The 14,138-nt window shown below is 46.1% G+C and overlaps 1 protein-coding gene across 1 annotated transcript in view; it reads right to left on the bottom strand.

Annotated features, from left to right (window-relative positions):
* Positions 1–11,074: 11,074 nt before the first annotated feature.
* Positions 11,075–14,138, bottom strand: part of dpf1 (double PHD fingers 1) — a 37,698-nt gene continuing 34,634 nt past the window's right edge. The window contains 3 exon segments of the mRNA XM_076049748.1: positions 11,075–11,405; positions 12,485–12,566; positions 13,379–13,491. Coding sequence (XP_075905863.1) covers positions 11,335–11,405; positions 12,485–12,566; positions 13,379–13,491 — 266 coding nt within the window. The 3' untranslated portion in view covers positions 11,075–11,334.

Raw genomic sequence — 14,138 nt, 5'->3', positions numbered from 1 at the left:
AGCTTTTAAATGTGACTTCTGCTCACCTTTTACCTCGTTTGTCCTCTGCTTTTATTTGACCAGCCAACATGTGATTATTGGGGGGGCGGGCGAGAGGAGCTGACAGAAATAGCCCAGCTGTGAACATTGTACCTGTGAGCAGCGAAAGTGCCCATCACCACCACCACCACCATCACCATCACCAAACACAATTCTAACTGAGAAGTGACCACATGTCTTTGTGAGTTTTCCCTGAATGAGTCCAGTCATAACTTAGAATCCTGGAACTGGACAGGATCGGGCGTCACGATTCGTGGAATCGAATTCTTCCACATGTTTTTCTTCCTCTGCCATGTTCATCCTCTGACCTCCAGCTCCGTGAAGGTCGGTGCATCATCAACAAGTTCAATCGCACCGGAGGACTCCATCGAGTCCTCGAAGCCATTCCTGCATCAAAGTGTGGTGGACGGTTTGGAGGATTGTCACTTTCCTCTCAGGGAAGGTGGTGGGTGACCGTCGTTTGAAATCCTTGTGGAGTTTAATTCATTTCCTCCAGCTTCAGGTTAAACCACTGCAAGACTGAGGAAGGACAGCTTCTTCTCATCTTCAGGTAGATTGCCAGCAGGGTCCTAACTACTTTACGACCCCAAACGGGTAACTGCAGCCCTTTCCAAATGTACATATTTTGCACCTGGAGCACATGGAGAAGATTGCAAAAAGTTTTAAATCCCATGTTCTTTCCCTTAGAGCTGCTCGAACAACTTGTTGCAGATGCAAATGCAGCTTCTCCAGAAATAACAGCTGGATGACTCCTCTCTATGCTAAAACATGAAACACTCTGATCTTCATCGCTGTGCTGTGACATCACGAGCACCTCCTGGGATACCTGCACCGTGAGCATGTGGCCGGTTCCCTCACAGTCTGACAGATAAAGCCGCCGTATCTGTGCACATGTTTTTTTTCCCAAGCGGCTTCACCTTTCATGTGTGTGAACCCTGGCACGTGGACTGTCTCTCAGGTCTGAGTTTATGCAACTTCATGAAAAAGAGAAATTTCTTCAACCCGGTCCACCTACCTGTGGAGATCAGAGGGTCCGGTTCAAAGGCGGCACAGACTGTCGGAGACTTTCCCGAAATTCTGATTCTTCATCATCATTTATTCACATACTGTGCAAAAACCTAAAAAAAAAAAAAAGGCTACATGCAATATCAACATTTCCCCTGTTTGCTTTCAGTCACAAACAATACGCTTCACTCAGCTGGATTCGGGATTGGCAAAACTTTTGCACGTTAAATAGCTCTAATTCAGCAAAAATAATATTAATGTTTTATTGTTTCAGATCAAGTTTTAAAGTCATGGAAAGCTGATTCGTATCCATCCTTTATTATTTGTATCAACACAACATCTTTTCTCAGTGTCTTCCTGGAGCTGATGGGTGTGGCCCCCTCTTCCTCCACCGCCGTCTTCAATCTGGAGTCTGATTGCAATTGGAGAACCGGAAGCCCTGTCGTCTATCCAGAGAAGGAGGATGAGAGGAGGGGAGAGTGTTGGTGGCCATCAGTTAAGTCAGTTGAGGGACTAATTGAAAGCCAGTATTTGTCAATGTTTTTGCTGCTCTATGAGAATGTTTGAGTGAAAAGAAAACACTACGTAAGATGTGTTGTACTGCGTTTCTGCTGTTCTCTTCTGAGCAGTTTGACATATTCTAGTTGTTTTTTTAGTATTTGTTTTGTAGCTCTTTTTCTCACCTGGATAGAAATCTGCCCTTCCTTTATGAAAAGAAAAATGCACATTAATCTCACAGTGGGGGTAAAATCTCAGCTGCAGTTTACACTTGCTTTCACTTAGATTCTTTTCTTTACCCCTGAATCTTACAATTCATGACATAATTGTGAGTTTTGATGTTTTGAGATTTTTTTTTTACTGGTTTATAAATTTCACAGTTTTGCACTTTGAGACACATGAAAACACTCAACATATTTACACGTTGGTTACAAATTGTGTTTATAAATTATGCAACGCAATACACAGGCATGTTTTCAGTTGTGTGTGTGTGTGTGTCTGTCTGTCTGTCTGTCTGTCTGTCTGTCTGTCGACTTGTGTTTTTCAAGGATGCACTCATACATGAATGTTCTCGGTTGATTTGCTGATTTGATCTCACTAAATCTGTTTGGGAACTTAAATATTTTAAGAGGCAAAAAAAAAAAAAACGAGTGCAGTGAAATGTGAGAGCAAAGAGGATGTTTAACTGTCAAATAAGCTGAACAGCAGTGGGTTTTTATTAGGGGCTGTTATGTGATAAAGGACTTCCTGGAATTGTAATGGAATTCATGGAGCAATTGCCGGGCAACCTGTAAAAAGCTTTTTAGACGGCATGATGGAAATAATGCGGCAGAGTGAAGGTTGAATAATATGAAGGTGGACGTGAAGCCATATAGGCAGGTTGGACCCCCCCCCCTCTCCAAAAAATAAATAAATAAATAAATCATGAGGGATAAGAGGATAAGATAAAACGACTCAGACTATTTAATCAGCCTCGTGTTTTCCCATCACTCTGTTGCCGTTCATTTTTCACATTAGCCACTCGGCGATAATCTGGCCTGGCTGCCAGACACAGCGCTGTGTATGTCTGGCCTCCAGCAAATTATTTTAATATCAAAGAAAATTCATTAACGGGGCCGCCTGAATGATTTATGGTATCACTACTGGCTGTCAGTCTGTTAGCCTCGTCTGTACTTCCAGCTGCAAATATGAGCAATAAATAAATAAATAAATAAATAATAATAACTCTTGGGAGGGAAAAGCTGCAGTCAAACTGGAGAGTGCACTAACTGCAAGGATTTGGATAGTTACATGTTGCAGGCTGTTCCTCGTAAAATACAAAAATTTTTATCAGCTGCCAAAACAACAGGACATGCATGAAATCAAAAGTAATAATGCCTTTTTGTTTGTTTGTTTTTGTTGCCCATAATGCCTTTTATACTTCTTTTTTTTTTAGTCTTAAGCACAAAATAAGTTGAATCCCTTCTTTCTCTGATGTACATCCACTTTTAAGACAACCACCCTACGTTTAATGCGCATGTATTTGAGCTCAGCTCAAATTCGCCGCCACTGAGAGCCTTGTTGTTGCTCAAGTCCTCCTCAAGGTCGCAGTGTTGAGTTATGGTTTCAACCCAGAACTCCTCCTCAGCAAACTCATGCTTTGCTGAAATATTCATCTTCGGCCACTTGGCGAAGTGAAACTTCGGTCTACAGCCTGGTGTTTAAATCACTTCCTGTCTATATTTTCAACACCCGACACAATTAATTGGCAGCTTTGTGTGGAACGAGAACACTTCGGCCAAAGACTGCGACGGACGTAGATTAAAGGTGACACACTGAACGTCAGGAGGATTTATTGAACTTCCGGTTGATTGATTTACGTGTTTGGCACAATTTATTTTTTATTTATTTATTTTTTTTTTAAGTTTTTGATTGTTGCTCGGATGCTAATTGGAATTAACTGCATCTTCAATTCTATTGAGTCACCTGCAAACAACCCCCCCCCCCCCCCCCCAAAAAAAAAAAAAAAACACTCGGTTATCGCTGCTGTCCAGTGTTCAGCCTTCGGTATGTCATACTGTAGCCTGATGCCTTTTAAAGTGCAATATTGTTGCGGTTTCTTCTGAAACCACATACACTGATTTGTACTTGATTGATATTGCAATTGATTCATGCGCATATGACAGATTAGCTATGGAATTAACGACTACAACCATTTAAAAAGAAGAAAAACCTACAATCAGTTCAGCTCTTTAGGAGTGTTTTGTTTTGTGAATGTGGATAAAAGGGAATCTCCATTCAATGGTAGGAAGGTTTTAACAACAATTTCAAAATAAATGTAGTATGCTTTTCTCAATGGTCATTTCCGCACCAGAGAAAAGGAAAAAGGTAATCACTCATTGAACAATAGCAGCACGTTTACCTTATCGGCTTATCTTCTCTCATATAGACCAGTGGCCTCCTGCATCTCAAAAAGGTTAATTAGGGCCAATATCAAGTTAACAACAAGTTAGTTTTTCTTTCTTTTCTCACAAATTTCATCCCAGCGTAACAATTTTCGAGGCGGCGGTCAGAGGAAAATCAGCGCTATTTGGTGTGATTTATTTTTCTCTCCAGGAAGCTGAGTTATCTTGGCCTTGACACGGCTCCTGGAGTGGGAGCGCGCTGGCGGACACACGGGGCGGGAAGAAAAGAGAGAAACGCTGGAGTGGCTCCTCGTAGCGTCTGACTGCGGCGTCGTCGGGGAGGCAGAAAGGTGAGACGGCATCTTTCCACACACTTAGCTCTGTGTCGCCTCCAACGACAGATGGCCAGACACACATGCCGGCCCAGACAGAAGAGGGGAAAGGGAAGAATTCAATCACACACTCCGGAGCTGCCTTTACCAACCCACCATCCCCCCACCCAGCACCCACCGCCTCTCCTCCCCCACCCTCCCTTTATCACTTCTTCCATTCTCCATCTTTTTAAGTCGCTTCATTTCCAATGCATTCATACATTTTCAATATCTTTATGTATGAGCCCTCCCTCCCTTCCTCCCTCCTTCTCCCCCCCCCCCCATCCCACCGTGTCCATCATCAGCACCCCCCCCACCCACCACCACCTCACCCATTTCTTCCTCTTCCACTCGTCCTCGTCTCCTCCTGCAACTTCCTCCTTTTCCTCCTCCCTGCCTCCCCCCTTTCCTCCCTTCCCTCCATCCCATTACTGTAATCCATCACTCTTCCATCAGCCACCATGCAAACAGGCCTCCTGGTTGCCATGGCAACCACCTCCGGCCCGGCAGTGCGCAGCCTGACTCTGATTGGCTGGCATGGCCGAGGCAGTCTCAGTCTGTCTGGGAGATGTGGTAATTGGCTGGGAAGTCACACACACGCACGCACACATACACACACACTAACACACTCTCGCACGCACGCACGCGCACGCACAACACACGTGCGTGCACACACACACACACACACACACACAGACACCGAGTACGGTTTTCACACACCAACATACCCACATCATTGCCATGCATACACACACACACACACACACACACACACACACACTTGCGCTCACTTTGGGCCTCAACAAATATACATATGCATTGCCTTTCAGTCTGACTTGCTCACAGACAGACATATATACACACCTACATGCACGCATTCGCGTATGCACAAGCACGCACACACACACGCACACACACACACACACACACACACAGACACACACAGACACACATGCACCTTAAGAGATATAATGGGGGGGATGGGGTGTTTGGGGGGGGTCAAAGTGATAAAGCTCTTAAAATGATGGCGGCTCCAGGCTGTGTGTGTGCATGCGTGCAAAAGTGCATGTTTGTGCGCACACATGTCTGGTTGCGTGTCTGTGCACGTGCGTGTGGCAGCCGGGCCGTTTGTGTGTGGGTTTCTGTATGCACAGGATGGTGGGGGTTGGGGGTGCTGTGCAGGATTTTGGATGAGGTTGGAGCTCTGCCAGAGGATGGATGGAGTTTTTTTTTTCTGCCTTTCCACAGCATATTGTTGAAAATACCTATACTCCCCCAAAGGAGTCGAGCGAATACCGGTTTTTCGGTTTTTCTCGCTCCTGGATGGAAGCAGGCAAAAGAATGGAATTGTTGATCAGCTTGACTTCACCCTACTGCTGATGCCCAGCCAGGTCTGGCCGGTGCCGCGGCTGTGATGAATGTCTCATCACCAGGAATACATCACAAATAGCAAAAAGTCTACCTGCCCTGAATAGCAAAGCGTCTTCTCATCTGCAGTGTTGCAGACAAGCCCCCCCCCCCCCCCCTCACCAACCTGCCACCCCACCTCCTTCCTCTTTTAGACTCCTTCCATAGATTTTTCGACAAACTTCGAGAACACAATGCCGTCGCCTAATCTTTTTGTCTGCTCGCGGCCAGTTTGTTTCTCCTCCGGCTGATGATAATTAGTTTTTCGTTCCTTTTGTTTTTTTAACGACGCATTTTAACACAAACGCTCTGATTGACTGTTATCCGCCTTGATGAGAGGGAGGACAAAAAAAACAATGTTTTGGTTTCGGCATCCCACCTTGCAGAAAAAAAAAAGAACGCATGCGAGGGAAAAAGAATGGCGTGGGCGGTCGAGTCTGCCTCACCTGAGAGAGTGAACGGTTAAAACGAGGAGGAAGCTGCCCTAGTTGGCAGCAGCGCAGACGAGCAGACGGGCAGACAGACCGACTGACTGCAGTCCAAAAGAAAGAAGCCAACCAGTGCTCAGACATTCAGACTGCAGGAATTAGGTGCAAATAAGTGCACGCGCAGGCGGACACGGACACGGACACACACACACACACACACACACGGTGGTGCACACGCAGCCCCGCACATGCATGCACACACGCACACTCACAGACGGTGGTGCACACGCCATGTAATCACAAAGGTAGAGGTCATTTTTCAATCTCGTCTTTTTAATGGAAAAAAAAATGAGTCGAGTGGAGAAGGGGAGAGAAACTGGGCAAATTGAGAAAGTCCGATGGATTCACAGAGAATGACTGATAGCGGCGATGACTGCAGCGCGGTCATAGTCCACATTTCAAAAGCTATCCCAGCATTCCCGGGTACCAGAGAGACAGAGAGAGAGAGGGAGAGAGGGCAGAAGAAGGTTCCTTAAAAAAATGTCCAAGAAGATTTCATCTTCCTCTTTAGGTAAAAAATGCAAATCCAAAACCCATCATCATCATCGTCATCGGCCACTGTTCTTTTTCTCTTCCTCTTCATTTTTTTCTTCTTCTTGTTTTTTTTTTTACAACAGACAATCACATTAGAGAGGGGAAAAACAATAGAAGCATTAGAAATGAAATGAAAAGTGCAAATAGATGCACACGCGCGCACAACAAGTGTGTTCTTTTTTAAGAACACACTTGTAAAAGTGTGTTCTTAAACACACGCACCTTTACAATTAGTTTTCTTATTTTTGGGAAATTGAAATGAAAAGTGCAAGCAAGAACACAGAACCACAATTTTACAGCACAGAGGCCCCGAGAGCGGCCCGAGAGCGACCCGAGAGCGACCCGAGAGCGACCCGAGAGCGGCCCGAGAGCGACCCGAGAGCGGCCCTGGTCGTCTGGGGCCGAACCGCCCCGGCAGCCTGGTAAAACCTCACCTCCGCCCCTCCCACCACCTCCCGCCCACCACTGATGCCTCATTTGTACAAAAGGAGGGCCTGAGATTTATTAGCATAATCATGCCGCTGATGCCCTGCCAACAAAAAAACAAAAAAATAACACCAGCATGGCTTCCCCGCCCCCACAACACCGATAATACAATCAAATTTTATTTTACTCCGCCCACTTCTCCGTTAAGTGCCAGCTTATCTCCAGAGATAAAGGCTTCACAGTCACCGTCGACATCCTGATCAGCATCCACCACCACGTCGCACAGCAAACACTTTTTTTTCACTATTTCACTCAAGCACTCAAATCTACTTTTAAATTCTCATCGTCCAAACTTCTGGTTGGAGGTAACTGAGTGCCTCTGTTAAATTCGGTAACCTGGCCGTGCCAAGTGGAACGTAATTCATCTCACGATCATCATCTCACGCATCCATCTGGCAAAGAGCCCGTAGAAAGCGTTTATCAGAAGGTGAATCTTGGAAGGTAATTGGACGGATCCTTTGTGTGTGACGTTCAAGGGTAGCATTCAATGCTAGCCTTGACGCACCACTAGCTGCGTGACTACAGCTGCTGTGTCCCCTGGTGCTGAAGAAAATGTTGTTGGGTTTGCATTTTTTTTCTCTCTTTTTCCTACCTTGACCCTCCATTTAACACAAGTGCTTACACTCACACACAACAAGCACAAACGCACGCAGAGGCATAAACACTCTTAAACAGCAAACGCAGCCACACTGTGCAAAATGTGGTGGAAATTACAAATAAAACAAACAAGAAAACACGCAGGAAATCATCTGAAATTAGATGTTTTTTCCATTATTAAAAGAAAAACGACAACGACGACGACAAAAATTATACGAAACAATTTTAAGCGTCATTCATGCATCAGTGGAGTTTCTTTAAATTGAGGCGTTTGCGCAGTAATTTGCACCGGATGACTGTTGTGGTTTCAGATGGCAAGCACAATGACAGTCCAGGTGCAGGTACATTCTCACAAGCCACCCAACACTTTCCAGTCATCTGGAGACACGGCGCAGCATTTAAAAAAAAAGAAGATGTGAGGAATGGCCATTCAAACCAGGACCGTGTGACCTGTTTTCTTCTTATGTACAAGAGAATAGAAAAACAATCAAAAGAAAACAAAAGAAAACATGTGGAACTGCAATCTGTTGCCCTTCAATCAGTCGGTTATTTACAGCTATTGTCTCCAGGCTTAAAGCTCATAGATTAACTGATGGGACCCTCGACGCTCCCACACCGGCACTCTAAGCCACCTCGTTGCACACTGGTTAAAATCATTTCTACAAGTCCAGTTAAACTGGTTAGAGGATAAAATAATGGGGATTTAGATGAAAAAAAAAGAAACACTTTTTGTTAGTGTAAAAAGGCCCATTGATTCCTTCAGTGGAAACTGGGCAGGCGATGCTGGCAAGGTCGTTCAATTTGACTTTGACTCGTGCGCAAAGGCTCTGCAACTGCATTTGATGCTACTGGTGCACTCAACAAGGGTGTTTAAAGATGCAGTATTTTCTTAAATAATCTCTACAACATCTCAGCAATGTGTGTGATACAGATCGGTGCGACGGTCACTTTTGACACTTTGCGCACTTTATGCATCTATTTTGGGATACTTTTGGGTATTGCTTGCAAAATGTGTGATCTTCAACACTGTCGCGGTGCTGTGGTGATTTCTATCCAACAATTGGTTCAAGGTAGATTTGTAAAGAGAGAGATGAAGAGATTTAACGGGGGGAAAATGAAAAAAGAAAAACCCATGTTTTTTTGCAGAAAATGTAAAAGAACTGGGATTGAGATTTGAATGGCTTCATACTGTATTTGGTGAGAAGGTCGTTACTTTTGAAGAACACACAACTCAGCTGATACAATAACTCGGGAATTGCACTTAGCACATGAATTAGCAGAGTAGGAGCGTCCCACAGCCGCCGGAAGATGACTAGCTTAGCTTAGCATGGCGACAAGGTGGGGAAATGAGCCCGTCTCCGTTCGAAAGTGCGGCTCTTCTGCACCGGCGCCGACTCCTGTATCTGTTTTCCCAAATGTTTGATGGCTTTGACTGGAGATTTGCAACAACGATACGTTTGGTCGCACCCTCTTGCACCCTCTGCTGGAATGACTCTGCGGAAGAACGCAGGAAAAGCGCAAACTTCTGCCGACGTCCACACCCTTTGCTCTGCTCGACAACCGCTTCACTGCACGCTGCTGGCTACAATTGGTCTAGTGCTCAGATAAGGTCACACAACCACGCGCACAGTCGCACACAGAGGTTAAAACACACACACGCGCGCATGTTTGGCAAAATAGTTCACATCACAAACACATTATTGCGAATTAAGTGTGCTTTTTTTTACCCCCTTCTTTTGTCTTTTCAAACAATTGAAATCACAACATGCAAATGAAACAAAATTTACAGTGTAAAAAAAACAAATTGTCAAAAAAAGTCGTTTTTGTTTTTTTTTTTTGTTGCCCTCTTTTTGGGCCAAATAAAGATGTGCATTTGTCCAATCTTACATTCTGAGCACACGGATGATGCAAACCGAGCACCAGGAGCGTTTCGGTCCCGCACGCCGGCTTTGCAGCCGGTGATTTTCGTGGAAGGGCAGGTGAAGGTCAGGAAAGGGATTTGCGAGGGACGGTAAGCCTTGAAATTGTCATTTTTTAAATACATCGTTTGATCACAGATACTTGATGTGAGAGATGGGGGTGGGGGTTTGTGGGGGGGGGTCCATCTCTCTCTCTCATATGTGAGTCTTGCTTTAACCTTTTCAAGTCAATCCCAGAATGCATTGTTAATTTGTGGAAACCACATGCAAGGAGGGTTAGGGTGCGGTGAGGTCCAATATGCTCAGAGTTCGTCAAAAGATGATCAGTGCTCGTCTGGAAGGGGAGGGCTCTTGTTACGTGGGTTTTTTTCTTCCTTCTCCTAACAGTGCGTGAATAAAGAAGAAGTCGGACTCCTGCATCGTCCATTTCCACCGAAGCTGTGCGGGGTAGCGACCCCGAGTGCAGCGTCGCAGGGCTTCCGTAGACAGAGGAAGGGCACAAATTCAATTTCGATACGGCAAGGGAAAGATTTCACAGGTAGCCAAGGTGTCGTCCATGTGCATGCGGGTATTTTTGTTTTGTTTTTTTAAATGGGGGGTGTGGAACTTGTCCACTGATGAACTGCATGTGCAGGCTGCCAGGTGGTGGCGAGTGATTGAAGTGTTGTTTTTTTTACCTCTAGAATAAGATCTTGTCGAACGTCTGGGAAACAATGACTACGATGGTGCAGTGCAAGTGGGACGTTGACGCTGATGTATCTGCTCGGCGGAATGCTAATTTGTCAGGAAGAAGCTGAAAACCAACGCTACGCTTTATTAAGTGTTGCTGCACGTAAAAGACAAATAGTGAAACAGTGAGTTTTCAGGAAAAGGTTTTTTTTTAAACGCTCCATTTTAAGTGTGGATAAAAAGCCTTGAATATTTCTTTTTAAATAAAATTCAAAAAATACCCCCATGCACATTGACACTGTCTGACTGTGAGACGCGCCGACTCTTCTGTTATCCGTCGTCTCTCACGGCCCGACACCTATCCGTCTTATTAATTCGCGCGCGCTACTTGACTGAGTTGCAGCCGAAGATCATTAGGGCTCTTCCGAGGACCCTTAAGAGGGCTTCCTGTGGAGTGGTCGGCCTCTGAAGTGCCCTTGGAAGGCTGGAGTGTGAGTCTCGCGAGCAAAACTTATTGCCAGCTGATGAATTCCTCTGCTGAGACCGACTGACCGGGCGAGCGAGCAAGAGAGTGAGAGAGCGAGGCGGCGGGGTGGGGGTGGGGGTGGGGGCGGGCCGGGCCGCGCTAGGGGAAGGGAGAGCGACGCGCACGCATGCGCGCACGTGCGCGCACACACACACACACACACACACACACACACACACACATAAAAATAAAATAAAAAGGTTGGCTCCAGATTGGCGGACGTTCCAGAATCGGTGCAGCGCCGTGTGCTGAGTCGTGTCAAAGGTCACCCGGACAGTTTATGATGGCGCGTAAGAGGGGAGGGATGGGGGAGGGAAGGGCAGCTGAGGCACAGAGAGGGGTGGCGACGCGAGGGCTGAAGTGGGAGGGGCCAGAGGAGGGCGAGGGAGGAGGGGTCCAGCCGGGGGCCGATTAGGTGAGGGTGATGTAGGCCGAGGCCTTCTCCTTCAGTTGTCTCAGACACAGATGACAGCTCCAGCTTCCTGTAACAGCACACACACACACACGCACACACACACACACACACACACACACACACACACACACACAGCGAGATCAGAAGTTCAGTCGCCTGCCTGCCGTCGTAAAGCCCTGCCTGGATTAGTTGCCTCATTTTTAGACAGAGCGTTAAAGCAAATTAAAGCACCATGTTTAAACACCACATGCTGCGGCTGTAATTTGCGGATGCCGGGGATTTGACAAGTAGTTCCGTTTGGATTTGAGCGCAGGATTTGTGACATTAATTAAACTTGAGACGGGTCTTTTTTTGCCTTTCTTCTTCTTCTTCTTCTTCTTCTTCTTCTTCTTCTTCTTCTTCTCCTTCTCTTTAAAAAACAAAAAAGCAGCCATAAGTCTTCTGAGTATGAGAAATGAGAAAAAAAAATATAAGTGATAAATTTATAAAAATAAGAAAACACCCTGGGGATAGCGGAAGGTGTCCTAGGAGGGGACAGAGTGTGTTGATCCTCTGGAGGACGGCTGGAAGTGGGCGATGGGCGCGTGGGCAGAGAGTGACATTGATAGGCTGGAGTGAAGCTGCTGCTGTGCGTTCAGGCAAGTGGCACTTTTGCCATGGAAACAAACACATTATCTCCTCTACTACTGTTTGTGCTCTCAACAACAAAAAAAAACAACAAAAAAAAAGAAAAGCAAAGCGTCCAAAAGCAGCGGCAGCCATCTTACGTCCACAGATGGACAACCGAGGGGTTTTGAATCTTTTTGAATCTTTTTGAATCTTCACTGTTTCGGGTGTTTTTTTTGCGACTGTTTTCGCCACCCTACTCCGGTGCCGGCCGCTGGGATCGGAGATGTTTCCACGCAGGGATGTGGATTCACCGCCAGTCCCGCGGGTGCTCTGTGCAATTACTTCTCTCTGCTCCGCCACCTACATTACAAACTGTTATATAACTCCACTTTGCTCCGGGCTGTGCAGTTTGAGCACGCACTCGCCTGTGACATCATCAACATTTGCAAAGTCGTGTCTCACGGCCGCTGCAGTTGCATTCATCATCATCATCATCATCATCATCGTCATTATCGTCCTTGCTGTTACAATACGCACCCTCTGGTGGTTCGGACATGGGCGGGCTCAGGCAGTACATGTGGTAGCCTCTGTCACAATCGTCGCAGAAGAGCAGCTGGTCCTGAAAACGGAGGAGATGTTGAGAGGATTATTTATATGTGGCGTGACGTAACCGTGCCGTTATCTGTGCAGCGCGCAGTGAGACGCGTGTGTATGTGCCGCGTGACGAGTCAAAGGTCTGAGATGCGATAAAAGAATGAGTCAGACTTGTGCAGTGTGTCGCGGCGGCAAGAGAAGAAACTGAAGATGGCAATAAAACGATGAGAGCGCCAGTTCGTTCGGGGCTATTTGCAATTTGGAAAAGACGCCAAGGAGGGAAACAACTGTGCTGCGGTTCAATTCCCGGGTCTGGGCCGGGGGCTTTCTGTTTGGAATGTTCCGCTTCTCCACTGAGTCTGTGTCGGTTCTCCACAGCTACTCCAACAATCCAAAGACACGCGCGACTGGCTAGCTATCAGCTATTGGCTGAGTTTGGAAATTTTCCCTTTTTTTTTTTATATTTATCTCCACGAAATACAGTATGTGCCACGCGTGATGTTGGTATCGACAATGTGTCCAACAATATTCGAGCTTACAGAGACTTGGTGATAGGTCATCCACCCACTTTCTATCACTGCATGTGCTGCAGTGGTGCTATCCAAGGCAAAGGCCTGGTTGCACCCTGGACAAGGCTCCAGTTTATTGCTCTCTTCATTTCTGTCTCCTCCGGCCATTTCAAAAAGATTTGATCCTTTTCGTTACAGTCAGACCGACTGACCCAGCGACTCTGTCTCGTTGCGCGCGTGTATGCTGGTGTGAGATGTTGTTTTATATTACTGTATGTGTGTTTTTGTGCGTGCGGGTGTGTGATGAGAGTCAACGCGATGATCCTACGTCGTTCTCGGAGGTGCCGCACAGGCTGCAGGACTTGCACTCGATGCACTGCCAGCGATATGTCCTCACCGCAGCCGTCATGTTCACTGTGAACTGCAGACAGGACGGATGGCCTGGGCAGGCGCACACACACACACACACACACACCGTTTTTCACCATGGCTTCCTGTATTTTAAGCTCAGCCATCCATCTTCCCTCTCGTGCAGGTGATTTATTTATCCATCGGGGTTTTTTTTTTTTGTGCCTTCCACACAGCCTCCGCTAGAATGCCCAGCTCTGGAATATGGCACTTTGTGATGTCACAAAGGGTGCCGATACCTCTCCCAGTCTCGTGAACAACCTTCACAGCCGTCTTTGTCAGACCACCTTCTAGTTGTCCTTGAAGGTCCAACACAGAAGAGAAGATCCAGCGGGAAGCTGAAATGCAATTTTTTTTTTGTTTGCTTATTTTTTTTGCAGGAGGCTGTGGACAAAAGACTAAATATGCAATTTCCAAGACATCTTTGGAATTTATTATTAATTATGGAGCAAGACAGCGCCGCTGCACTCTGGGATGATAAATAAAGTTCTGAAAAAGCCTGAAATATGAGACCTTTAAAAGTTGCTCTTTATTAAATTTGCTTGTGAAAACTGTTCAACACCTTTTTCTGAAATAATCGTGCAGCTGTAATAGGAAAATAAATGAGCCTTTCAACTGCAATCCACTTCTTAAACACCTAAAAAAAACAATCTCTCTCCTGACCTTATTATTATAGATTT

This window comes from Nelusetta ayraudi, unplaced genomic scaffold (assembly GCF_046127955.1).
Source record: "Nelusetta ayraudi isolate G7.1 ecotype Tasmania unplaced genomic scaffold, CSIRO-AGI_Nayr_v1 ptg000120l, whole genome shotgun sequence".
Taxonomy (NCBI): Eukaryota; Metazoa; Chordata; class Actinopteri; order Tetraodontiformes; family Monacanthidae; genus Nelusetta; species Nelusetta ayraudi.
The sequence above is the reverse complement of the archived record's forward strand: the minus strand, read 5'-3'. Positions and strand labels throughout refer to the sequence as shown.